This window comes from Phoenix dactylifera, chromosome 2 (genome assembly GCF_009389715.1).
Source record: "Phoenix dactylifera cultivar Barhee BC4 chromosome 2, palm_55x_up_171113_PBpolish2nd_filt_p, whole genome shotgun sequence".
NCBI classification, from domain to species: domain Eukaryota; kingdom Viridiplantae; phylum Streptophyta; class Magnoliopsida; order Arecales; family Arecaceae; genus Phoenix; species Phoenix dactylifera.
Genome location: NC_052393.1, coordinates 11,336,180 through 11,363,987, shown reverse-complemented (window position 1 = coordinate 11,363,987; position 27,808 = coordinate 11,336,180). Strand labels below are relative to the sequence as shown.

General features: G+C 38.4%; 2 protein-coding genes across 2 annotated transcripts; one reads left to right on the top strand and one right to left on the bottom strand.

The window, feature by feature from the left end:
* The first annotated feature begins 231 nt into the window (after nucleotides 1-231).
* On the top strand, nucleotides 232-3,514 carry LOC103708487 (cytochrome P450 84A1-like). The gene is made up of 2 exons (XM_008793428.3): nucleotides 232-1,342; nucleotides 2,681-3,514. Exons 1-2 carry the CDS (start codon nucleotides 422-424, stop codon nucleotides 3,311-3,313), a joined length of 1,554 nt encoding a protein of 517 aa, XP_008791650.2. The 5' UTR covers nucleotides 232-421; the 3' UTR covers nucleotides 3,314-3,514.
* Nucleotides 3,515-13,371: 9,857 nt separating this feature from the next.
* Nucleotides 13,372-26,735, bottom strand: LOC103708488 (protein FMP32, mitochondrial). The gene is made up of 7 exons (XM_039121350.1): nucleotides 26,100-26,735; nucleotides 25,881-26,012; nucleotides 25,734-25,793; nucleotides 14,673-14,749; nucleotides 14,518-14,574; nucleotides 13,749-13,815; nucleotides 13,372-13,659 (listed from the first exon to the last, which is right to left on the bottom strand). The coding sequence occupies exons 1-7, from the start codon at nucleotides 26,271-26,273 to the stop codon at nucleotides 13,540-13,542; spliced, it is 687 nt and encodes a 228-aa protein (XP_038977278.1). The 5' UTR covers nucleotides 26,274-26,735; the 3' UTR covers nucleotides 13,372-13,539.
* Nucleotides 26,736-27,808: the final 1,073 nt, after the last annotated feature.

Below are 27,808 nucleotides of genomic sequence, written 5' to 3'. Positions count from 1 at the left end.
ATTCGTATAAAAACATTGGCAAGGGAAAAATATATAGAAATAGAAGCACCATCAAGAGAAAGGAAAATGACCACAAATATGTTAAATTAACCACTTCCAATATACCTTATCTATTCTCCCAGCTGTTCTCACATATCTACTCTTCCACCTTGGCAAGTTTGTTAAAAACTATATATGCTGCTTCCCCCCTTCCCTTTCATTCTCAGTGAAGAGAAACACCCTTTGGGTCATTATAGAGAGAAGAGAGAGAGAGAGAGAGAGAGAGAGAGAGAGAGAGAGAGAGAGAGAGAGAGATTCTCCACCTTTCCTTAGCTTCTCCTTATCCCTTCCCCCTTTCCTCGCTCCCCTTTGTCTCCTTTTTTGATTGTGTTCGTGAGTGTTGTTGTAGTAGTTGAAAAGTAGTATAGTAGTAAAAGAAGCTATGGAATGGCTGCAAGAGTCTACAACCATGAGCTTCATATCATTCTTCTTGATACCTCTAGCTCTCTTGTTTGTTATCTCCATGAGGCGCCGGCGGAAGTTCCCGTTTCCGGCGGGGCCTCGTCAACTGCCGATCATCGGCAACATGCTGATGATGGACCAGCTGACCCACCGCGGCCTCGCCAAGCTCGCAGACAAGTACGGCGGCCTCTGCTACCTCCGCCTCGGCTACCTCCACGCCTTCGCGGTGTCGACGCCGGAGATGGCCCGAGAAGTCCTCCAGGTGCAGGACAACGTCTTCTCCAACCGGCCGGCCACCATGACCATCACCTATCTCACCTACGACCGCGCCGACATGGCCTTCGCCCACTACGGTCCCTTCTGGCGCCAGATGCGCAAGCTGTGTGTCATGAAGCTCTTCAGCCGCAAGCGCGCCGAGTCGTGGGCCGCCGTCCGCGAAGAGATCGAAGCCATGATCCATGCCGTCGCTGACCGGAAAGGCACCACCGTCAACCTCGGCGAGCTCATCTTCAACCTCACCAAGAACATCACCTTCCGGGCTGCTTTCGGAACCCAGAGCCAAGAGAACCAGGACGAGTTCATCTCAATAATTCAAGAGTTTTCGAAGCTCTTCGGGGCGTTCAACATCGGGGACTTCATCCCCTGGCTCAGCTGGATTGATCCGCACGGCATCAACCAGAGGCTCAAGGTTGCGCGGGCCGCCCTCGACTGCTTCATCGACAACATCATCGACATGCACATGGCAAACCCGAAGGCGACAGACGCGGAGGACGCCGACATGGTCGACGACATGCTTGCGTTCCTCGAAGATTCTCGTGTTAGCAAGGAAGGTGGTGATCAGAAGGATGAGCTCCACGGAAACCTCAAGCTCAGCAGGGATAACATCAAGGCAATAATCATGGTATGTTGCCAATATGGTTATTGTTCATCACTAGTCGTTTTTGCTAAGTTTTTTTAAAATTTTTTTTCAAGCATAATTACGCTTATGATATCGTTAACATTTCTTGCTCCATACAAAAACCACTTTGTTAGGCCATATAATAATAATATTACTAGTAACTTATCCTTATTCCAAGAGGAACCATCTGGATTGGCCTCGTGCTAAGATTTTCTATCCTTGCGTTTTAAGTAAGAAAATGCATGTCCCTCTCTCTCTCTCTCTCTCTCTCTCTCTCTCTCTCTCTCTCTCTCTCTCTCTCTCTCTCGTTAATATATGCCCCCCTATCTTTCATTATTTCTTTTACTAAATTGATAGGGGCTCCCTTCGTTGACTGACTAGCCTCCAAAATCCGGGACTTTAACCCTAGTTCTGGCTTTAAAAATTTCTTTAATTTCATATAGCAGGGATATGGAAATTGTAAAATAAAACTACTCTACTTTTCTTTTGTTTTCTTTCTCGTCTATGGGCTCGTTTGGTTCACGGGAAGTATTTTTCCTTCTACAAATATGATTCCGAGAAAGTAGATTTCTATGAAAAGGATGCCTGGAAAAGTACTTTTGGCATGTTTGGTTGACCATGAAAAAGTGACAGATTTTCAGAATGTTTATATTTGGTTGACCATCCACTTTTCTAGAAAAATTATGTATAATTTCTATTATACCTTTAATAAAAATTAGGTATTTAATGTCTCTTTAATACTGAAGGGCCTTTTTTGAAAAAAAAATAAAAATTGAGTGATTTGTGGCTCATGGAAAAGTAACTTTTCCATGTTTCTTATCGAGAAGACTTTTTCATGAAATATGGGAATTATACTCCCATGTGAATATAACTTTTCGGTCTCTTCTTTGAAAACTTCAACCAAAGAAGAAGCATTTCATTACTTTTTCGTTGACCATATTTTTCTTCTTTCTTTTTCTGCGAACCAAACGAGCCCTATATATCAGTAATTTCAGAGTCTCAGGTGTCATTTTCTGATTTAAAAGGAAATGCTCCCTCTCAATACGGCACCACATCGACCCGGGTAGATGGAAGTAACATTTTCTTCTAAACCAACATCAGCTTTTGTCTCCTTCCCAGGCCTTTAAACTTCACCAGATCACAGGTCTGGCAGGTTCCTTGTCACCTTAAATCACTTTTGTTATCCCTAACAAGCTTCCATCCTCTAAAGATACGCGTCTCTCACTCATTGCAAAACCAAAACCACTGTCTCTCCGTTTTCTTTTCTTTTATTAACAAGCAAGCAGGATCTTGCGTACCTTATCTCTCAGCTTCATCTAAACGAGTTCATTTAAATGGCAGGATGTGATGTTCGGTGGCACGGAGACCGTGGCCTCGGCAATAGAGTGGGCCATGGCAGAGCTAATGAGGTGCCCCGACGAGCTCAAGCGGGTGCAGCAAGAGCTGGCTGACCTGGTTGGGCTGGACCGCAAAGTCCACGAGAGCGACCTCGACAGGCTCCCCTTCCTCAAGTGTGTCATCAAAGAGACCCTCCGCCTCCACCCCCCTATCCCACTCCTCCTCCATGAGACCGCCGAGGACTGCAAGGTCGCCGGCTACTTGATCCCCAAGAAATCAAGAGTCATGATTAACGCCTGGGCCATCGGCCGCGACAAACTGGCATGGAGGGACGCTGACAAGTTCCGGCCATCGAGGTTCGCCCCAGGCGGCGACAGCACGGGCATCGACTTCAAGGGGAGCTTCTTTGAGCTCATACCGTTCGGCTCGGGGCGGCGGTCATGCCCGGGGATGCAGCTGGGGCTGCACGCACTGGAGCTGGCGGTGGCGCAGCTCCTGCACTGCTTCAATTGGGCCCTGCCGGATGGGATGAAGCCGAGCGAGCTCGACATGGGGGATGTCTTTGGGCTCACCGCGCCTAGGGCGGTCCGGCTCACCGCAGTGCCCACTCCACGACTCACTTGTGCACTATATTGAGCAGCACTTTTGTGGTAGGGTTTGTCGATGTTTCCAGGTTCGTCGTATCTTAATTTGGTGGTGGTTTTGAAATAAGAGGGAGAAGGGAAAAACTATAGACCAGGTTGGGAAGGTGGCGGTGGTTTATCTTCCTATGTCCACGCAATAAAGCTTTTTGGATTTTAGGATACTGTAATATACGTGTGTATTCGTCTGAGGATTCGAATATATTATTTCAATATATACAATAGTTATACTGATACTGCACCGGCAACTTAATACTCAACCAGTTATACCAACAACTCCCCTCAATTATACCAATCTCCTTGTATTTATGAGAGAAGTAATCATGTGCAAAACATGGTTTCTCTACTGTTATTCTAGTTAGGTCTAGTTAGGTCCGCTAGTCTCAAGGCTTCTACGATCAAAACTAAAATGGCATTCCTTTGCAAAACATCGCATGCGGAGGGATTCATTTCCACCCATTGATCCATAAGACGGCAAGTTATCCGAAGTAGATTAAACATGCTGGCCAGAATCCAGAATAAATACCAATTAAATCAAGCAAAAATAGCTAGAGAAAAAAAAATTTTGGAGAGAGAAATAAATTGCTCAAAAAAAAAGAAGGGTTAAAATAATGCTACTGCTTTTCACAAAACTGTTGGTTTCTGACTGTTGACACTCTGAAGTGGCTTCAAAAGTAATACTAGCGCACTCAAGCCTTGTTAAATAGCACTATATGAATCAACCATGCCATGCATATCTTCTTATTGCTTGAAATATGAAACTATTTTAAAATTAGTGAGTTTTTCATCCTTATGACAGACTAAATCTTCAAAAAAATCTATAGCTTGGATATCTTTAGCATAGGACTTTTCTATATGATTTGACTTCTTAACATGGGTCTCTATGACTAGATCGACTGTAGAATCATTTGATTTTTCATGAATAACTTCAAAATCAACTAGTTCTCCAATCATAATCTTGTATGAACTTGATATATAATCGATTTGATCAAACTCCTCTTACTTCGGATCTTCTTCTGGACTTGATTGATCCTTGAATTGATTAACCTTGCCATACTCTAAAAATTCTTCTGAACTCGATCCAGCCTCTCATTGATCAAGCTCCTTGTTTTCAAATCTTTTTTTTTAAATTAATTTTGCTCTTCTTTTGGATTTTTGGGAAAGCTTGAAACCAAAATCCACTCTTCAGGTAACTTTTATTTGAGATGTCTTACTTGGCTGGATCGTGAGTGGATAGCTTCAAAAATATCGCGTGTTTTATTAGACTTCTCAATATCTTAGATATGGACAAATTTTCTCTATCTATTGTAGCATGAATTATCCATATCATCTTCTTAGATTTTATACTTCACTTCCTTCTCACAAGCTCGTTGTTAAAAGTATCTATTGGTATCACCTCTGACTCTTTTAAGATAACTCACAAACATCGTTCGATCAAATATGGTTTGATTATAAACTTCCAAATTGTATAGCAAGTATTTTTCAATTTACGGAGATTGATGGTGGTAGCAAAAAGCAGCCATATTGATGTTGGTGAATCCGGGCATATTGATTCCAATATGAAAGATGGTAGTAGCATCAGCCATGATGATTCATTAATTGAGTAACCAAAATAAAACTTCATACATTTGTACCATCGCATAGCGAATTATTTGAAGCTCTTTAACTATATCGAGCTACAAACACACAAACCAGCTCTAACACCATGTAGAGCCATGAATACATGAACCAACAATTTCAAATTAACCTATGGCTGAGATACGAGCAAACATCAATTAAATCAAGCAAAGATAAAGAAAGAAAAACTTTTGAATGGAGAAACAAATTACTTAAAAGAAAAGAAGAGCCAAAATGATGGTTCCACTCCCTTTCTTAATAAAACCACACTCTCTCTTCGACTAAAAGATAAAAGCATCACTAAGGGATGAAAATGCCGCTATCTATCTATGCTATAATGGCAAACAGATTTTTAAAAAGATCAGGACTTGACAAAGAACCTCAATATGATAATTATTAGGATTTTCTTTTTCACATTTTAGGGCAACAATGGACGAACTATCAATTAACCGTAAAGAAGTTGTCTCAGAAGAATTAAAGCGAAAACATAATGAAATCTTGTCAGAAAAATTGCGCATTTCACCTCCTACAAACAGCACCGGGATGGATGCAATTGCTACACTGTATCTCGGTTGGTTTTCAGTTCATCTTATTTATCCTTGCATTAGATGAGATAATGTTGAAAGTGATTGAACGTACTAAGAGCAATGCCTCATTCACACGGAACCTGAAAATTTCCGCTTTTTTAAGGAGATAGATCAGACGCCTACAAGAGCCGCCAGCGGATGATGTATTTTGTGGACGGATCGCCTCCAGAAACGACATAATTGAGACCGGAGTGGAATGGTTCAAATTACAAAAGTTTACATGTTGCCATGGCAATAGGGTATCGTCACACTGTGATGTAGATTGAGATTGAAGTGGGGCGAAAAAGAAATTAAGCGCGAGACTCAGATAGGGACGTTTGAGGATCGGAAGGCCGGTGGCCTAAAATTACAGGACTTCGTGTTTCGGCTACGTAGCGTTCATACCAAGCGAGTGGCCTAAAGTATACATCAGCTATTGACGCCCATCATAATGCATGGTTATCGTACCTCGGCATTATTTCATTATAATGCTCCTTACCTGTACCCTCACCAAATATAAGGAAAAAAAATGTAGGAAGACTCACGTGGTTCACAGGAAAAGAGAGAGGAGAAAAGTATAGTCCATGAAAAGATAGAGAAATTAATGCCGAACTGTTCGGCTGAAGTTTTCAAAAAATAGATCGAAAAGTAGCTTTTTTTTTTTTTTTTTACATTTCATAAAAAACAAAAAATCTTTCTCACCGTCCAAAATTGATGTGATTTTTTTTTTTGAAAAAAATAATCAAGTTTTTAGCTAGAACAAATTGAGAACTTTTTCTTTGTTAAAGACATTACATGTATTTTATATAATTTTATTACGAAAATAGCTTCACTTCAAAATATTTTGTTTTTTCATAATCAATAAGACATGCTAAAATTACTTTTTCAAATATTATATATTTAAATATTAATTTTATAAAAAATTGATGTTTTTTTTTTCAGCAAAGCAAACCAAAGGAGTGCATGGATCTTGGAGTCAATTTAGCTCAGCCACCTCGTTCAAACGCGTGCTGTATTTTGGAGTACCTGATCTGGCGATTGGATGGATGGACGCCCCAAATCGTGAACGGGAGTGGCCGATGGAGGAGTCAATTCCACGCACCAACCCGACTTCAACCGCGACCCATGCGCTCCCGGGAAGTGGGGAGGGGATAGCTACAGAGCCATGCTCGTTCGACCATCCAACTTTCCTTTTTTCTAAGCCTAACGGCGTACGGAAGTTTGATTGACATCCCAAAAAAATTGTCGGCAATCCAACTTTGAACTTGGGGCAGTTCAAAAGATTGAAACTTAATTTAAGTTAGCTGAGAAGCTAGGTGTGCCTGCAATTGAAAAGGTGTTAGATTCTTAATGTCCGAAATTAGTTTCTAGAAACGATATTTATGAGTATAAAGAAGATGGTACTTTGCTAATTAGTTTACATAGCTCGCTAGATGGAATGCCACACTTCTAACAAATGATTAGGAGGCAGCCATCTGTCTATTGTATCTCATAATCTCATTTTATTGTCATGTGATCAGCTTGCTATTGAGGAGTGATGGTAACTAAATGCAAAATACTGTTATATATATTAGGTGGTGATCGTTGCTTTTTTCAATTTTTTTATTTTTTATAAAAAGAAATGCAATCTTGTGACGGACTTGTACTAATCTGTTTTTTCAAGTTTATGTTGTATTATTATTATATTATTAATGTTTCTTTTGTTAGCTTAAAGTTTTGTTATAATATAAAGATTAATCAATATCTCAAATGTATGTAGAACTGAAAATGATTATCCTATAGTTTTCTATTTCTAAATCTTTTCCATTAATTTTTATTAATTTGTTCTAAGTTAAAAGGTAGGCGTTCTTGTAAATTACATTAGTTAGGCGAGAGTAAGTGCCTAAATCAAAACCAGCTTGGGCGACCGGGTTGGTATGTGAAATAATTCTGAATCTTCTTGCCAAAAACGGAGAATAACTACTCTTCTTTTTAATGCATGACCAGTGGTCCAGTAGTTTCTTCTTAATGCGAACAATCTTTTAGCCGATGAGTAACTTCGATTTCAAACTGTGCAATGTTTCCGTTCACTTATTTATTAGAACCAAAATCTACCATTTGGTCCACAATGTATGTAAATTAAATCAAAAATTTTCTTTTCAGATGGATTTGAAGAAAGCATATCTTTCAATTCGGAAAGAATTATATGAGATGAAGGCAGGCAAAATTAATTTAGAAATCAAAATCTAACTCCTATAATTTTAGATTTTTTTATAACTATTTTTACTAATCATATATATTGTAGAAAAGTTGAAGCTGCTTCTAATTAGTAGAAGAGTTTGACCCAGATTGTATATATATATGGGTGGGTTTTACCAAAATAAATAATGATCTTATAACTTGGTTAATAAGATCTAGACCCTAGCTACTTTTCTTAATTTCTTTCTAATTGAGAGATTAAGTTGAAAGTGTTGAATGATTTTTTTCCTTCTCCTAGATTGGATCAACAACCAGTAGCTATACAAACTTTTTTCTGCAGAATAAAGATCGGATGCAACCCATGCCGGGAAAGACTCCAATCATCAGCCAAACAAATTAGCATACCAATTTTTGACAAGATATGAGAACTGCTGCTCGCATTAAAATTAAGGCAAATATTTTACAAGTTCATGTTTATCTAATATAATCTTAAGACCTTTAAACTTGATGAATAGAAAAGGTAAGCATATTTTTTTAGCACATAACTAAAACACATTTATGCCTAATTGTATATTAACTATAGGGACCCCTACATCAAAAATGAACGAAGTAGCAATATAAACCATATTAATTGTACTCCCTATTTACTTGCACATTTTCACTAGTAAAGTGTGCATGTATATAGACACCTCTTCATAGTAGAGGTACTGGCGATGAGGGTCCATGCCGGATGCGTACTTTTTAGGGCAGGTAAATTTTCCAAAATAGCATATAATTCGGTTGAACGTGATGGTGCAACATCTTTCTTGAACTTTCTAAGAAAAGTTGGTATTTCAAAACTTTTTTAAAAAGTATTTAGGATATGTAACCATGGACCCAAGAGAAGGAAGTAATTTTTTCTTTTCCTCCAAATGATATTATCTTACCATAGGGTAGGGTGGTTTTGGACTCGGTAGCAAGCCAACAAATTACAGCTTGTCAAACTGCAGCCAAGCACCGCAACCTTTTTTTTTTGGTAAAACAATCGCTCACGTTAATCTGGCGTGAGTACAACTAACAGAGTCAAGATATAAAATGTGGCCTAAAGAAGGGAATACAACATCTACCTATGTCCATGAGACCTTTTTGGAGTGATAGGCAGCAAAAGAGGCAACACAATCAGCCGTCCTGTTCGCCTCCTATTATACATGAGAGGATGACCGTCAGTCTATTGCGCAACATTTTCGAATCCAGTTAATCACCATGGTAAAGTCTCATTTCAAGGTGATCTCACCAGCCCCTAGAATATATCTCGTATATGTGATATTCTCCCATGCCGCCCTAAGCTCCGCTCTTATAACTGCCGTATCACGGATGCATTGCCCTTCCGCAGCAATCAGGTAGAAATTGTGATCTCGAATCACGAACTCTGTCCCACCTCTGTCTTATCCTGCTAACACATTATTGTCGAAGTTCACTTTGAGGTGACAAAAGTTAGGGTGGCAACACGTCTAATGAATAATTGCTATTATTGTTGGAGTTCTGCTCATTGGTTTGCACCTTATCCTCCCAAAGTCCAAAAAGTTGCTGAAATAGTAGAATTATTGTTGATTGAATATATCGAACTCATAGCGTTTCCTTTTTTTGTTGATATCTGATGAATCAAATCTCGAGCTTTTCCTTTCTGTTGATATTTTACTGATACTGGGTTTGGTGAGAATAAGATTGCCTAACGATAAGGAAAAGATATGGATTGACATTATTTAACCCAGGAACACAAACAAACAAGCATATGGATATGATAGAACAAAAGTAGAAAATTTTAACCAAATAAAGAGTGTTGAATATTAAAAGTTAAAACGGGTGACGGCGCAGCATTTACTGTGATAGGGCCAATGGCTATCCCACCTCAGGCTCGCGCATAGCTTCCATCAGCAGCCTTTTTTTGTTTTAAATCGAAAAAAAATGTAAAAAAAGGTATCATGTACGAGTCGTGTGCGTGTGTGTGTATATAATGGGAACATGTATTCAGATTTCCACCAAAAATAGTTGTTTATTTAGCACATAGGGAAGTATCTGATGAATCAAACACAACGTTTACGTGTGTATATTTATTACTGTATAAAACATGCGCTTGCTTTGATGATAAGACCATTCATTTGACTACTAGTACTTGATAATTTGATGAGAATGAGCATTATTGTTATCATATTAAACCACATATCATATCTATATCATACCATATTATATTACATTATATTAGAGATTCCACACGATCTTATAAAGAAACGGATATATAAGTGAATCTTGTGATATGCTTTGACATGATATTTCCATATGTATTTTTTTTTTTTAATTCTTGATGTTGAGACAAATTATTAGTTAAAACTTGTAAACCAATTAACTAACTCAGCTACTAGCTATCCATTAATCCTCCTTCATGCAGGGGACCTTCTTAATTCGTTACGTCATGAGATGTTGGACAATAAGAGATAGCATTTATAAATTTCTTAGATGAACCCCACGCATTAGCATGCTTCTCCACTAAAATCTTAGATACTTGATCAATTATAGGTACTCCTTCACCACACTAGAATTTGTTTGCGAGCCTCATCGAGGACAAGGCTACCTTTCGAGAATGCCCGCACATACAAATAAATTATCCGGATCTAACAGCCTTGGGGAACCATATCTCCATCACTCTCGTGTAGGACATCACGCTTAAGAAAAAAAAGGAAGACCAAAGCAAGGACTATTCATGGTTCAACTTGGACGGCACATTGGACACCTTCATAAATCCCAAGAAGGCAAGAGCCAAATGGTTAGGGAAAACGTTGACACTTCCCCAAGCATCACGTATCCTAATACCGTGATTGCAACACGGTTAAAGATTTTCTAATGCTATTATTTCTGATTTACGAGTTTCAACTTTGATAACAACAATTGAAGCGGTCCAAAATTTTGTGCAGCCGACGAATCCCAGTGTGACAGGCAAGCAACATGCTATCTTGGATGACGCACGTCGGCTTTCCGACAGAGGCAGTGCCGGACAAATTAAATTTTGGACTTTTGGCCAACCCATGATGTGGATGGGAAAACATTTTCCTCCCCTTCCCTTCATCGTGGCTTTCGATGAATGAGAATTCCAGTGGTGTATTCTGAGTTGGACCCACATGAATACGACTCTTACCAAGCCAATAGCAGTGTGATGTCAGGCTCCGGTGGGTGTGAGGCAAGGGGAGTTTAATAACGCTACAAATTTTGCCAACTTGTGAATGTAATTTGAGACCGCCAGTGTGCCTTTTAAATTCAGTAGGTCATTGTTGAAGTGGTTGAGGACTGTTTCTCCAACAATTGGAAGTGCAAGGCTACTGAAGCCCGAAGGCATCAATCATGTGATGTTATGCTTTGGGTCCGCACTCCGCAGCCTGCTGCATCCATAGAAATTTAAAGACGTCTCTCTACCGAGTTTTCGATATATTATTGATGCATAGATGGCCATTTATATTAGGCCTAATGTTCAAGGGGTGGGACTTTGTAACTATCATAAGGCAGGAGAATTTGTCTTTGATCCTTGACAATACATGTTAAACAATTCTACAATTAGGACTCGTTTGGTTCGCAGAAAGCATTTTCCCTTCTAAGAATGATTTCTGGGAAGCAGATTCTTAGGAAGAGAATGTCTGGAAAAGTATTTTTGGTATGTTTGGTTGATCATTAAAAAGTGACAGATTTTCAGAGTACTTATGTTTAGTTGACCATCCACTTTTTTGAAAAAGTTGGTGTAATTCATATTATACAATTAATAAAAATTAGGTATTTAATGCCTCTTTAATACTGAAGGGTCTTTTGGGGAAAAAATAAAAATGGAGTGATTTCTGGCTCATAGGAAAGTAATTTTTTATGTTTCTTATGGAAAAAACTTTCCTATGAAATGTGAGAATCATATTCTCATGTGAATACAACTTTTCCGCCTCTTCTTTGAAAACTCCAACCAAACAAGAGGCATCTCATTACTTTTCCGTTGACCACATTTTTTTCATTTCTTTTTTCGCGAACCAAACGAGCCCTTAGAGACTTTCTTAGAACAAACTTGAAATGAGTATATACATTTCTGAACAAATAGATTGTGACTCATCTCTGTTTGGTGTATGTCATGTGGTCCGGTCCTTTAAAGAGGCCTGACATTGTGTTGGGTGTATGAAGTAGGGTCTAGCCTTTTGAGTAACATTCCTAGGCCACAAAGAAGTAAGATCAGGAATCAGAGGATTGTTTTCCCTAAGTATCTTCGCTATTACTTATTATCATTTAATTCTGGCTTCGAGACAGAGATGTCGCCAAGTTCATCAGCTTAACCTTTGTTCCCAGAGCAACTGCACTAAATCAGAATGCAAACCAGCCGATTTCTTTCTTGCTTCCTGATAACCTTGCCTTCAAGAAACTCTTTTCAAGTCATTCCTACTTTTTTATTTTTATTTTTTAAAAAGTGATGTGCCCCGAAATATAGCGATAAGATCCATGCATTGTTCTGTTCCATAATATGACTTCCCAAAAGGGTTACCAAATTCTAGGTGACGGGTTCATATCATCTTTTTCATTGAATAAAGATATCCTACCTATCATAAAGCCACTCTTACAAAGGGGGGTAGCAGTTCCCTACCCCTTCAAAGCATATAGTGGGAGAGAGGAGCACTGCTTCCCAGCACCACTCATTTCTCTACTCATGGCACCAGTCCACCGTGACGGTCATGGATTGGTGCGATACATGAGGGTCACATAGGGTGAAAGAAGGATTCCCCTTCCTGCATGCGAAGCCATCATTGGGTCACCCACAGCACAAATTTCAATGCATCTCCGAATTTTTATCATTCATCTATCTGCACAGACCTCAAAGTGATCAGTAGCTGATCTAACGGTGGATTGGCATGAAAAAAAAAAAAAGGTAAATCCTTCTTTCGCGCAAATGATACATCCCCAACCCTGAAAGACCATGTTATCATCAATCCACCAATCACTGCATGCTGGTGCTGCGAGTTCCAATGGAGTGCTTCTAAGGGAAACCTTCGGCTTCGTATCACAAACTTTTGCATTAGTGCAGTGCCTTCATCAATGAGACGAGCACTGTTGCCCCCTCATCCTATGCAATTTGAACTGGTAAATGAGCCCCGGTGGTCCGACAAAAGCAACGGAGGAACAGCTTCTCGTACATTTTGCATGCAGTGACCTGAAAGCAGCATCACATAAAAAGTATATGCATACCAGTTTCTCTTCTTATCCAAGGAAACAAGCATTTGGTGTACTATGATGCTGTCCACCGTCTGGTAATTACGATCCCATCTGGTAATTGAAATGCTTTAACAGAATGGATGGTTGTGCTCTCACCAGATACTTCAGATGATGGACGGCTGACCAGATCAATCGTGACTCCCTATTTGGCAAGGCCAGCTTAAAGAGCTGTGTGGATCTTCTTCAACCTTGGCTGCTCAAGTCACACAGAACATCAAGCGCTTCATTTTTCTCTTTATAGCTAATTGTGATTATTCCAACACAAAATTTATTGTACAAATTCGATTAAACGTGAAATTTTCCCTTTTAGACCTTTGAAACCATACTTTCTCCACCGAAGATGAAAGAAGAGAAGGGAGTTCTTTTCCTCTCTTTTCCTTTTCATGAAAACAGTGACCTCCCCATCATTTCCAAAATATGCACCAAGTAACATAAACTGAATTCAGTATAATGAAACCTCAAGCTACAATTTCCAAGAAAAAATAAGATCAGTCCACCAAATGATACATCATGGAGAACAATATCAGTAAAAAATTGAACATAATGAGCATTTTGGTGGTGCAAAATTCAATTTGGCAATGAAAAAAAGTTGTTTTTACATCAGGATGCGGACAACAGCAAGGCCAACCGCAGATATTGAAACAAGAGTACCGATGCAGTACTTTATAACATCATATTTTGCTGCCTCTAACTGAGCCCGTAATGCATGAATTTCCTGTATACAATGTTGCCAGATACATTTGTTAATAAGAGATTATAACTCAGTCATTACTTTATGTAAATTTATTTTCTAACAGGCTTTACCCGGTCAAGCTTCGTAGTGAGATCCGTAGTTTCTGCACTCTGCTTGGCTAGCTCATCACGAATACGCCTGCACTCATTAGTTATATACAAAATTACATATTCTGGATAATTAAAAAAGGGCAAATATTAATCTATACAAATGAAGCCTAGATTAAGCCGTCATAATTTTTTATGCTAGTTGTGATTTGTAGTACTAGGAGCATCAACAAGTTGATCAAAATTAACCCTCAAATGGGTTTTAGGTCTACCACAAAACAAACAAGACCAATCCCACAATGACTAAATTAACCTGGATGGTTGGACCCACCGATCTAAAGCTGGAACTGCTTTTGAAAAAGATAACAAGTGCCTGCTGTACAAGAGCATGCCATTTATTTCTAAACCTGATAAGATTACATCCTTTTATACTTGATCTTCGGAAATCTTGCAGAAACTGATTCCAGCTGGGCCAGCAGTGGCCCAGTGGTAGATGAATTTCTGATCCAGATTGTCCGCATCATATTTAACACCCTAACATAAATTTCTTCAGTCCTCTCACCAAAATAAGGGGGGGGGGGGGGGGGGGGGGGGGGGGGGGGGGGAGGGGGGGGGCAATACAAATACATTTCTTTTAATTGTATTCACATTCATTAAATGGCCAAAATATGGCCATTGTGCCTTCAACTGCAAGCAAAAGCAAAGAATATTGGAAGATAAAACAGGAACATGACTCAGGATGAAATGATAACCCATGAAATACATGAAAACTTGGCGTTCCTCTTTTCCTTACCCTCGTTCAAGGTTTAGATCCAAACGTTGTCCAGCAGTAACTTTGTCAATCTCATACCTGTCTCGGAAAGATGGAACTTGGCATGAAAATGCTTTTACTCATACTTCATATAGAGCAATAACATTTAATTTTTTTAACATGAATTCAAACCAGACCTAAGTTCGCTGCGCATTTTCTCAATATCACCTCGAAGTTTTTCCGTCTCACGTTGCAACAAAGAAAAATGGTGCTCCTGCATCCAGATAACATAATTACTTTATAGTAGTCACTGAATGTCTATCCTAGAACTAATAAATCGTCTAAAAGACTGCATATATTAGCTCTCTTGCGTTGGCTAACAGTTCACGAGGAGCACATTTGCAACAAATTTCCTACTTTTACTGATGCTTTGAGAAGCATACAAGTTTTGCACAGATAAAATATTTAAAGGCACATTGATTGTATATTCTCAAACATGATCAAAACATGGTTCATTTCCATCAGATTTGAAAAATATGTAAAGCATATTAAGATCTAGATGTAGAACAAGAATTGGATTAAAATATGATGTCTTCTCAAAGAAGTAGAACCACAAGTTCTTGAACAGTGAAAATAAGGCAGAAGCTTAAGTCCTGTACATGAACATAAGCAGAAAACCTTTCAAGTCAAAGCATTCATTAAATTCCAGTCACCATACCAGCAGCATACCATTGGATATCCTACAAAGCCTGTCGCCACCTATAACAACAAACCAATTATAGGCTATTTGATTGAGCAGCCGGGAAACATTTCTACCGTACAAAAGGATATATTAAAAAACATAGAACCACTGTTTTGACAAGCAGTCTACTTAGCCGCACATGGGTATGCAGCATTCCAGAGCACTCTGCACAGTGTATAGGCCACCTCTGTGCATAGGTGACATGGCAGGTGCCTAAGTGAATGCAAAAGCCAATGCCCTGAATATGTGGCCCTCCACCTCCTCTACAATTTTTCTTAATTTTCCTCTGCATTTTAATTGAAATGTTTCTACTTTTCTATTCTTTGATCTACTATTACGAATTTTTAAATATGAACCACATAGGCACCCATCTAAGCAGCCAATGCTGCTTAGGTAATAAGCAGCACCTTGACTGCTTGTATACGTCAGCCACCTTTTGAAATCTTGTGCAGAATCCTACTTCCTTATCATTTAGTAGCATATGACCTTTTATATGAATCTCAATCTGATTCAGTCCATCTTCCATCCATCTACCAGGCAACCCTCCAAGGAAGATTTCGAAAGGTAACAAGAAACCCCTAAACTTAATCCGTGCTTTACCTTGGTCCTTCATACCTTCTGATTGCTACAATCTGACCTGTTCTACCTTACATTTAGCTAGTTTGGGATGCACATCACTTTTCCTTTTCTTTGAGCAACAGCTGATTCCTCATGCATATCTGAATCAGCTGATGCATAGAAACAAAGAATAAAAATAATGCTCCTCTTTTGACTTGCCCCACAGAGAGGTCTAGCAAATATGTTAAATAGGATATTATCTCCTAATTTTTCCTGATGTAACCAAATTTTTCTCTAAAAAAAAAACCAATTTTTCTCCTAACAGAAGTGCAAATCTCCTAAACAGATTCTCCTCAAAACAACACTTCAAGTAGTATGATACCAACCCCCCACCAACATATTTACTATCTGTTGCACCAACCAATTATGGGACATACTGCACCAACCTGCTAGGCCACCAGTACTGAACAGGGCTCATCGGTACAAACACCCCAACAACACATTTACTATTTGTTGTGCCAACTTCAATAGTGCACCATGTGCCAATACAGGAACATAATATATCATACTAGCAAGGTGGTAATACAAGCCCTGCTACCAAAGTTTGAAATATTACTTCAAAACCTTTATGAAAATTCCATCTGTCAGTTGAAAGAAACTTGAAATAAAATAAAGAATATAAATTTGGAATCTTACCATCTGTCAGTTGACAGGTACTTGACATTTAAATGGCATTCGATCAAACCGATTTAAATTAAATTACAATTGGCTATCACAACGTAGATTTTACACTAAAAATAATATAATAGGAAAAGCTATCAAATGATAACATCAGTTTCAAACTTGTGCAGCTGAAATAGGATATGTTACAATGCTATCCAAAACATCTGTTGTAGCTTGGCCAGAAAAGGATCCAAAACCAAAATTTAAAACTTTGTTGCTAAAATAATATGAAAAGAGTGGAATTCCTTCTTGGAAGTGTTGCAAATAATACCTGCAACTCTCAGATATCCCAAGGTTGTTGGCCTATTTAGATGCATAACTCAATGGATACGCAGCCATTTAGGAAATCCAATAGCTTCCTGGAACAGACTTTGACACACAAACTTTCTAATTGCAAGTTTTCTTAGACAAGTCATCATGACTGTGAATAAGGAACTCAAAAAATAACCACAGAATTAGTATAAGGGTTCAGGTCATGTTTGTGTACTTTTTGGTTGCGATGTACAAAAAAAAATATTAGTAACATCTGAAATTCAATCCATGGCCTGGATTTACTCAACAATTGTTGGGATCAAGTAACCAGGCCTATATATTTTCCATTGTCTAAATGAATCTTTTTTGGTTCTTGCCCAATCTTTCCTTGAAAGCTGTAACTATGTTTACATGATTGAGATTGATGAGTTATTAAAAACATGCTGCTTCTTGGAGTTCAGGTGTTTTTCTTGTGAAAACTAGGACGTGTACTCCTAGCTCTCTCTCTCCCCCCCCCCCTCTCTTTTGCACATCACCTTACGACATTGCAGCTTCAGGAATAAACTGATCCAATCCATCTCTATCAAGTATGGTCACAAGCATGCATCAATAATGTCTTCAAGTTCTATTTTCTTCCAGCGAGTCATAAAATTCTTTATTAAAATATCAAAATGTCAAAGCTTATGACATGATGTAGCACACGGGTGAGATGGTTTTCTCATTGGAATGCCTAGATACCTAAAATAATTTGACAGATTAATTTCATTTTCCTTTGTCCCAATCTTCTATAAATCCATTTAGTTCATCACTTATTAAGGCAATGGAAGTCTCCATGATAATGAGGCAATGTAGTCCTCGCCTTCTTCATTCTTTTTATGAAGTTTTTACAAAATATGCACCATTTAATTGATGGTCAACAAAAAAAACCAACACATAGTTTATGCAATTCATTAATTAATGGTAATGTCCAAATACGTCCAAATACCAAATGAGATGCCAATTTCAACCTTTATTCAATTTTTGTCAGCACTAAGAAGCTGTCGCAATCTTTCCAATATAGAAAAATCTTATTTAGGATGAGTCTTCAAAAACTCACCCAATAGGCTTGTTCTAATTCTTTGAAAAGAAACACCAAACAATGATAAACATGATCTAGTTCATCAAGATTTGTGAACAAAATAATGGAAAGCTTTACAGTGACAAGATGTATTGCCAACACATTATAGTTCCCATTAACAGCAAGGAAACATAATTTTGACACTAGCAGGATGATGCAAGACAAATATTTTACTATTCTTCTAGAATATAATTATTATTAGTACTTCAACTCTGGGGTTTGAATGCTTCTTTTTTGAGTCCTAAAATAAGCTTAGGCAGGAAGAAAGCCAAAGGCCTGTTTGTTCACTCCCAAAACCCAAATGAACAAGAGAGAAGAGAAGAGATGATAAGGAAGTGGCAAAGTTGTTCTAATTTGTCGGGAAAGGGTGAGTAGCAAGAACATTGCTCCGGCATATGGGAGTAACAGACATTGGAACGATCCTTTGGCAAGCAGTAACAATGGTATATGATTTCACCATTTTCCATTTTCTTCCTTTCTTTTCCATGCTTCCCTACTCCTCATACTTGGCTGCTGCTCCTCTCACGTACCTCTTTTTACCCCTCTCCCCCCTTACCATCTATCCTCCTACCACCACTCCCTTTGTTATTACTACTCTTCCTCCTCTTTCCCTCCACTTCTTCCATCCTCCTCCTCGTGCTAGTGCTGCTGTTCCTCCCTTACTGCCACTAATAGTCATTGCTTAGTTGTTGTTGTTGCTGTTTATCAAATTTTCCTTAACAGTTCTCTTTTACAATGTCCAAAGATATCTTCCCCCCCCCCCCCCCCCCCCCCCCCCCCCCCCCGAGAAAAAAAAAAAATCAATAGCAGTTACTAACTTGAAAATCTATTTCAAATTCTAAAGATTTTTAATTATATAATTAAGTAATACAATTTCCTTCCAACTGTCAATTGATCTCATCCTAAATCCCAATATTTCATTGAAGTGTCTTCTTTCTATACTGTGATTTCATGGATCCTGCTCCTCTATTTATATCATCTATTTTCTGAAGTTTAATGTTTAAAAAAAGTATACATATACAGAATGCATCTAGGTTATATGGAACTTCCTAGCTATTAGATACTGCAATGGCCTATTAAAACATTGAGCAACATAGACGTTATTTCTTTTTTTTTCTCAAATAATTGGCATATGTGTGTGTGTGTGTATTGCAGAAGCTTCTTATCACTTGTATGGATAGATTTAGTTTTTGTTTCTTAAGATTCTAGTATCAGGTATATGAGTGGTCAGTCTTGATTATATAAGAATTATTATTTGGTTGATTATATCGTGCTCAATAAATATCCAATGTTTTTCTCCATAATGGACTAGATCACCATTGCTTCCATTTCCATCCAGCAAATTTTGGCCCATCATGTCGAAACACCCTCCTAACATAGACAAAGGTAGAGTAACAAATCATTGTGTTATTTGTTCTTTGAAGTCGAAAAATTTTTGGCTGATCATGATAAAATATTACATTTACCAATCATGATAATCTTTCCCAATCTAAATTGTGGTGGGCATTTCAAAGGTTGGTGGAAGCCTCCAATGAAAATGCCATCTTGAGACCAAGGCAGGTTGACTAGCTCAACCTGCTCAACCTAGGACCCAGACAAAACTGCAGATTGAGTCACTCCCAAACTCGCAAATCCTAAAACCCCATACAACTCATTGGCCCGAGTGGGTCAACCACTTTACTCATCCAATCAACCTGGATTCGGCCCATCAAGGTCCAACCACATTAAGGGTACTAGAACAAAATAAAAAATTAAAAAAATATAATATTTACTACCTTAATCTTTAGGATTAGAATTTGATCTCAACTTATAGCAAACAATTATCCAAGTCCAAGTTCTCTTCATCATCAATGCTATCATAAGTTACCAATAGGATATGTTATGGTAAGAGATGTTAGGGTATATTATTTTTAGTTATTTTATATAAAAATAAGTTGTAAGACTTTATCACTTTTCTATTACAAATGCTCCATATACAAATAAAACTATGGTCTGTTGTGCCGGTACCGGACACTAAATTGATTGCCCGGCGGTATGGGCTGGTATTGTGTCGTGTCAGGCCTGTATCGACACAGTAGAGGAGGCGGGGGAGAGGGCGAACGAAAGAGAGGAAAAGAGAGAGAAAGGGAGAGAGGGTGGGAGAGAGGAGGGCCGGCGGAGGCTGGCGCCTGGGCTGGAGGCGAAGGTAGCGGTCGGATCTCCTGTTTCGTTCGAAACAAGAGCTTTTTAATTTTGCAAAACTAAAAACTAATCCAACTTCATATTTTAAAATCGATTTCATAAACTACAAAATTGACCCCTTCTTATTTTTAAAGGTATCCAAAAAGTATCTCGAGTATATCCAAAAATTATCCAGAGTATCATTTTAATTTTGAAAAATTGGATACTTAAAACGCAAGTATCAGACAAGTATCAATAACTTATATGTATATATATGGGCATGGCATGTGATTTAAGTATATCTACGCTTTCTAGATCAGAATCTGGGCCAAATTATAGAACAATGCTTTAAACATGCCGACATATCTAATATGGCAATGACAAAAAACAAAATAAAGGTCCTTGGGACTTCTTGCTTCCCATCTTAAACATTGCCTTTCCCACTTCTTTAGAATCAATCCCCTTCTCATTTTGAACTTTAAGCATCTAGGTCTAGTCTCCCACCCTATCTCCTCTCAAAGAGGTCAAAAAATTAGTATACAAGCACCTTCTCAACCCCTTAACAATAAGTAAAATCTACCTAATAATACTATCGTCCATCTATTTACCTAAAACAAAAAAAAAACTTTATATGTATAGCCCATTTTTTAGCCAATTTGTTTCAAATATTTGTCACTACGCTTGTTCTTATTTTCTTATCTACTCCATGTACTCTTGAAAAGATATTTTTGATTTTCTAGTAAATTCATCTCTAAGAAAGATTTTGTTCTTCCACTTTCACATCAAAAGCATTAACCTTTTATAGAAGATGTTTCAAGCATGGGTCAATGTCCTCAAAAAATTCTGTTCCCACAATAAATCACTCCCCTGGACTTTCTAAACCAATACCTTCTCCAAGATTGAGGTCCTTTGACCATGTTCGCACATACTTAAATGAAGTAGGAGACTGATTTTCTCCTATGAAGTCCAAGAAAACCATAATATGATCAAGGAAAGGGAGCTTTAAAAAGCTCAGATCGCAAAAAAAAAAAAAGAAAAAAAAAGAAAAAAAAGAAAAAGAAGGGCAAGACTCCCACTTATGGAAAATCATTTTTTTGCCGTAGGAGGTTCCTCCCTACAACTAAATTTGTTTGACAAGAAAACAAGGTCAATTACATTTTTTTATGATATACAATAAATCTTGCTTCTTTTCTTTTTACTTAGTGTGGATCATCCTTTAACCAAAATAAAAAGAATTAAATTTTCAATCTGTAGAAGAAGATCCTTTTCATTAAGTCCATATGCTTAATTGCCTACAACTTGAAGGTCCATTTTTCTTAAAAACAGATAATAAAGATATTGGTTTTCCACCAACCTTCATAAATCTGATCATCTGTGCACTATTAAGTAACCAAAACCTCATCATCTCATAGATCATTCACCAAACCAAGTCCAAAACAATCACCATTCAAGTCTCCAGGGAAAAAAAAGCCTACTTCCATCCAAACAACAGTTTCATAATAATTATTAATAACAAGACTGTCAGTTTTTCTTTTTCTTTAACCGTTATAAGTCTTCATATTGCATTACATAATTTAGTTAGCCTCCCCACACCCCCCAAAAAGGTTTGGCTTTTGACTTCTCATTAAACCCATTGGCTCCACATTCCCCGTCCCAACCTCTAAATTTTAACACTTCTGCTAGGGCCCTCTGTCTTGACCTGTTACGAACGTTCTCTCTTCTAATTGACAGCTTTAAAAGTTTCTCTTGTTTTCTACACAAAATACATTTACCGGTGCACAATTTTTAGCACGAATATAGTTAATATTGCTATTTGGTTTCTTTTTAGCCTTCATCAAGAATTAATCCATCCCTTGCCCCTTTGATCCCTTCATCCAATTCAGGCCAACAGGAATTTTCACAATGACCTTAGAATAACGCTAGCCTATTCTAGACCAAACAATCTATCTAACATGAAACTATTATTAAATTCATTGCTTGTTGGTTAGAAGTTAAAACTTTTCCAAACCACATTAAGCACATTCAACAATATTTAATAATTATTCTTCCTTGACTAAAATCCTAAAACAATTATTGAATGAAAAGTACGGTGAAGGAATCTCCAACTCCTTCCCCCTAAGCACACGCGGGCAACAGATGTTAATGTACCATGTACATTGCTGTTAATACTCAGTACTTCAGTACCTTCCCATGTATGACTGTCAAAAAATACCTTTAAGTAGCTGATAGTATAGGAGGTATTAGATACCATGTATAGCTACTAACTACATATTACCTTTGCCATGTACATCTGATGGAACTCATAAAGAGTAAATTATTGCTGACAATTATTATGAAATACACCATCTATCTCAGTTTCCATGGTATCAAAATTGTGAGCTCAATACTGCTTTCTGGCTGCTCGTGATCGCAACAATCTCTCCATCATTATTTATTTGTTTATGATTAACATATTCTTCAAATCCACTGTAACTGATTTTGCTCTACCAAAAGCAACTCACAACAATTGCCAAATCAAGCAAAGGCCAAAATTCTAGCATCTTGCACAGTTTTTATACAACACCATCACCATAACTTATTTGTTTCCTTAGCCTCTGGTACAAACTTTGGCAATCCCAACCAACACCTTTTAAACTTCTCCCTAGAAAACAGAACCCTTGCTTACCCAGACTTCATAGACCCCTCTTCAACCATTTGTTCCCCTTCTTTCCACCTTTACACCCCTCCTTTGAGCACACGTGTTTATTTCTCCTCTTCTTATAATTTTTTCTATCCGACCCGCTATTTGCTCAAAACCAATCTAATCACAAAAGATCACATCTAAAGCTCTCTTCAGCTTCCTTATAGTCAAACAGATTGTTGGTAGAATGCAAATTAACACTTTTCACATTTGACACTCACATCAATGTTAGTTTAGTATTTAATAGTTGTTCTTTGCAGTTCCCGACTCTTTTCAACCCATCTTTGTTAAACTTTAGGGCAACAAAACAACCAGTGATCTTTTCTCTAGAAACCATCATGAAAGCAAAAAGCCTCTGATAGCATGTGACAAGCGAAAAGTAATGAACAATACTGACAATTTTTAAGAACAGAAATATCAAATAAGTATGCAGTTAAAGAAATTTAATATTACAAAAGGAGTTGAGGAATTTCTCATATAAGATGCAAGAAAACAACCTTATTCATACAAATAAGTTGGAAATGGAAATTGATATGATGAAACAAAGGGCTAGTCTCTTTTTGATTTCCATCTGCAAGTATCATTGTGTTGTCAAGTTGTCAAAAATTGCAACTTGCCCAGAATGGAAAACGTGAAGGTTAACAAAGATCCTCTAGTGAATAGAGGTTTGCAGAAGCCCTTGTTCTAAATGAATCTTCTGTTAGCACCATCTACAACCTCTACGCTCTAATCCACTTACTGTGGATGTTGTGCAAAGACATGATCAAGCAAACACTCTAGTACATATTCGGATGGAAAGATTTTTCAGTGTTTCTGACATGTCAAATTCATTCCTTCTTTTTCATTCATCTAATCCTTTTTTCCCTCTTCACTCACCAAAGTATTTTCTGAATGGATGGATATTTTTTCACTTTGGTGTTTCTAGATACATGAAATGCAATGCTACTTTCAGTTCATTGGCATCTTTCCCCCTTTACTAATATCAGACTGTTGATGGCTTTCTCCAAACTTTGATACTTGTGATGGTTTTGTTAAACTTCACTCTAGTGAAAGGACTCTTTCTGGTGTGTTCCTTATTCCAAAATTTTCAACCAATTTAGGATCCCATTAGAAAGTTGTGCAAACAAGGTCTCACCATTGATCTTTTGCCCTTAGGCTGTTGCATGCAGGACTGGTTGACTAGGAAGTAAATTGGGACATTACATAAAGCCAACCATTTGTTCTTCATTCACACCACATTCCTTAATGATTTGGTACCCACTTGACGTTGCTTCAACACAATATGTGTTCTATATTTTAGCAGAGCTACAAGTCTGCTCTTCATTTTAATCTTAGTGAGTATGCTTCTTCTGCTCCTTTTGATTTGTGGAGGCCTGCTACTACTGTCTTTATGGGATGAAACACTCACCATGTTATACTTGTTGCTGCACACTTACACATACCAGTATCTTACACATGCTCTACATGTGTATTAAGAAAAAGAAAAACAGGGGAGGTAGAGCTGGGGGAGAGAGTATTTGAGAGAGATAACTAATTCACTTGGGATTTCATTGAGAGAGAAAGATACTGTATTTAAGAGACATTTGTCGGGGATTCTTACATATAAAGAAAAAATAACATATTTATAGGACTACGCAAATGAGTCCCATGGGAGTTCACTCTTGGAGTCCAGTTTCAGATGGCCAACTTCATATTTTCCATTAGATAATGGTAGATTTGTTGCATTTGCATTCTGATTTCTTAAAAAATTTATAATCCTAAACATATTAGAAAAGCGATTTCCAAGAACTTGTATTTGCTTTGACTATAATAGCGAATATTCATCTAAGTGCTTCACTGACTATAGGACAGCTATCTTTCACTGATACACCAGAACTTAAACAAACATAAAGAAGTGTTAGCTCTCTCTACATACTGGGGTTGTTATATATCGGCCACCTCAAGATTTTCTAAGTTCATTTCTAACCAAAATGAGGCCCATCTCTAACTACAATTACCTAAAATCAGTGATCCTACAATAGAGGTCACTGCCCTCTCTGTGACAGGCAGAGGCCCATGTGTCTCCATGGTTGTAACTGTCATATAGTATGCCATGCCTCCAGAGCTCATTGCTTCTTAAAACCAACTCATACTGGATTGCCCAACTAAATCTAGAGCAAGGTTGGTGGAACCGTCCGGAACCACCCGGTTCGGGACGTCCCGAGTCGTACTAGCGGCTTACTGGAATGGTTCCGGCAAAAAAATTGAAATGCCGACGCCAGAGGAGAAGGAGAAGAAAAGAGAAGAAAGAAAAAAGTGAGCAGGAGAGGGAGGGAGGCCGGCGGAGGGTCGGTAAAGCCCACCCGTACCAGTGCCAGTCGCCACCACCCTCCGCCGGCCTCCCTCCATCTTCCTCCCTCCCCCGCTCGCTCTCTCTCTCTTTTGCTCTCTCCCACGGTCTCCTATGTCAGTACAGGCCCGGCACGGCATGACACGGCGCGGGCCCATACCGACTCATGCTGCCAGACAATCAATACGGTGCGTGGTAGACCTTGATCTAGAGTAAAATGCAAATGGGCATGCAAAATCAAAAACATAACTTTTTGGATCCACTGGAAAGTGTAAAGCTTGATTAGTAGCTAAGTATTGGCCCTGAATATGGAATTGATCATCAAGCAACATTGCTCTATGGTACTGCCCTTGGGTTGCCTTGTCAATGACACAGTCAGTAGGCTTCAACATGCCCTATATGCTTGTCCGAGAATTTTGGATTTGAACTAATATGGTACATCCATGTTCATTTACAAAACAACTCTGGGATTTGTGTCGCTTCTTCTATATGCCCACAATATGATTATCACAGGTGGCCATTTGGATGGTTCAGATGACATCAAGCATTGTTTTCAATACTTTATTCAGTTTGGGAAAACGATGGCATTTTTTGCTACTTTCTCAGTACACCACTCAGCTACCAACCACAAAAATGCTTTTATATCGAGTATAAGTATCTATTTTATCACCGCAGTCGCAACGGAACAAATCCGTACCTGGGAGCTTTTCACTTCAGATTTGAATTTGGAAAGATTGGCATCCTGGATCATCCCACTCTGCACATCATCCCATTACATTCAACAGGCATGGCATCCGACTCCAAACAATGGACTCAATATTGCAAAAGGTTCGAAACAACTGACCTTCTGCATCTCTCCCTTGGAGACGAAGGATTGTGCCACATTCTCCAAGCTATCATTCAACACTTCAGTGATCGCCGAGGTGATGGCCTCCGCATGCTTCGAGGGCACGCCCTCCGCTTCCAGCCGCCTCACCTGCAACCCAAACACCAAGATTCCATTACCGGCACCTCGCATCAAAAAGAATCCGAACCCAAGAATGGGGGAAGGGGATGAACATACCAGCGCTAACGTGTCGACGAGAAACGCTCGCTTTCCGTTGGACTTGGCTAGCTCGGACATAGGGCGAGAAAGGGTGTTACCGTTCCTCGCAGCGAATGGAGCCCATCGAGGGCTTCGGTTGAGATGGAGAAGCGATCCTCCTCTCTTGAAAGCAATAGCAGCAGCAGCAGACATCGAAGGGATGCGAGGAAGATTTTTTCTCTACAAACTGTTATGAATCCAAATTGCAAACTCCCATCAGATGTTGGTGGGGGGCTCGATGGCTTCTTGGGCAGCAAGACATGGAGACATGGCTTCTCTTCCCTCTATCTGTTTGTTTATATTCCCCACTCAGTTTGCTTCCGGCCCCTTCGCCCTTGCCTGACCTTTGTCGCACGATCCCTAATAAGCGTTTGTTTCGTCTCCTTCAAGGAAAGAGGATGGAAGATGGAAAACGCCGCGGCGTGGAGTGGAAACCGGATTGAGGATTCGCCCGCGTTGCCAGCCTCTTGCTTTCTTTCTTTCTTTTGACTCGCCTCGCGGAAAATATGTTTTCTAGTTCCTTTTTTTAAGGAAAATATTTGTTGGTCCTCCTTTCCCTCCGCGCCCGCCTCGAGGGTGGGATGTCCGGTGTCCTTCGGCGGCCTGCCCGTTTTTCATTTCCTTCGGGCTTTATTGATTGTATTTTTTTTTTCGTACTTGCATTATTTAGTAAACTGTAAACTTTCGTCTGTCTTAAGGCTTCTATTTTTTTGGGGCGTGTGCGTGGTTATGTCAGCAAGGATGTGACAAATTAAAATTAATAAATTTCAAATGATAGTTTTGCTATAGTTTACTATCATGGGCTCGTTTGGTTTGCGGAAAAAGAGAGAGCGAAAATATGGCCAATGAAAAAAAATAATAAGATATCTCTTATTTGGTTAAAGTTTTCAACAGGGAAAGACGAAAAAATTGTATTTCCATAAAAATATAATTTTCATGTTTCAGGAGAAAGTTATTTCCATGAGAAACATAAAAAAATTATTTTTCTATGAACCGAAAATTATTCTTTTTTTATTTTTTTCCAAAAAGATCCTTCAGCATTAAAGAGGCATTAAAAACCTACTTTTTATTAAGAGTATAATAGAAATTACACGTAACTTTTCCAGAAAAGTGGATAGTCAACCAAAACATGAGCACTCTAAAAATCTATCACTTTCTCATGATCAACCAAAAATGCAAAAAGTATTTTTCAGACATTCTCTTTCTAGAAATCTGCTTCTCAAAAATTATATTCCAAGAAGAGAAATAATTTTCTGTGAACCAAATGAGCGTTTCTCCACAAAGTATGCACGAGCACTCGCACTCAGAGCAGGGGGGAAAAATAATTCCATCTTATTGGCCAACCCTACACGAACTTGTGACTTGAAATTGAGATTTTTTAAAAAAAGAGATTTCATAAATATTTATCAATAATTAATTTTCAAGAAATTTAAAAATAATTTCAGAGCATATCAATAAATAAGGATCACTTGTCCAAACCTTTGAACTGCTGTTATAATGTCAGCTATGATAATAATTCATATAAACTGGAGGCCATTCTCTTCGTGTTAGAATCAAAGATTGCATATACCAGAAGATAGGAAGTTTATAGTAGTTATAGACAGCAGTGCCCATGATACCTTGATCCGATGTTCAAGGCTGATAAATAAAGTAGATACTACTGCGATCCTGATCCAAAGTAGAGGCCG

What these genes read in the sequence shown, in the direction of transcription:
- LOC103708487 (XM_008793428.3), top strand. Translation starts at nt 422, where the DNA reads ATGGAATGGCTGCAAGAGTCTACAACCATGAGCTTCATATCATTCTTC. An exon ending in ACATCAAGGCAATAATCATG is followed by an intron (nt 1,343 to 2,680) that starts GTATGTTGCCAA and finishes TTTAAATGGCAG; the next exon opens with GATGTGATGTTCGGTGGCAC.
- LOC103708488 (XM_039121350.1), bottom strand. Translation starts at nt 26,273, where the DNA reads ATGTCTGCTGCTGCTGCTATTGCTTTCAAGAGAGGAGGATCGCTTCTC. An exon ending in TCGTCGACACGTTAGCGCTG is followed by an intron (nt 26,013 to 26,099) that starts GTATGTTCATCC and finishes TTTGGGTTGCAG; the next exon opens with GTGAGGCGGCTGGAAGCGGA. An exon ending in AAAATGCGCAGCGAACTTAG is followed by an intron (nt 14,575 to 14,672) that starts GTCTGGTTTGAA and finishes TTTCCGAGACAG; the next exon opens with GTATGAGATTGACAAAGTTA.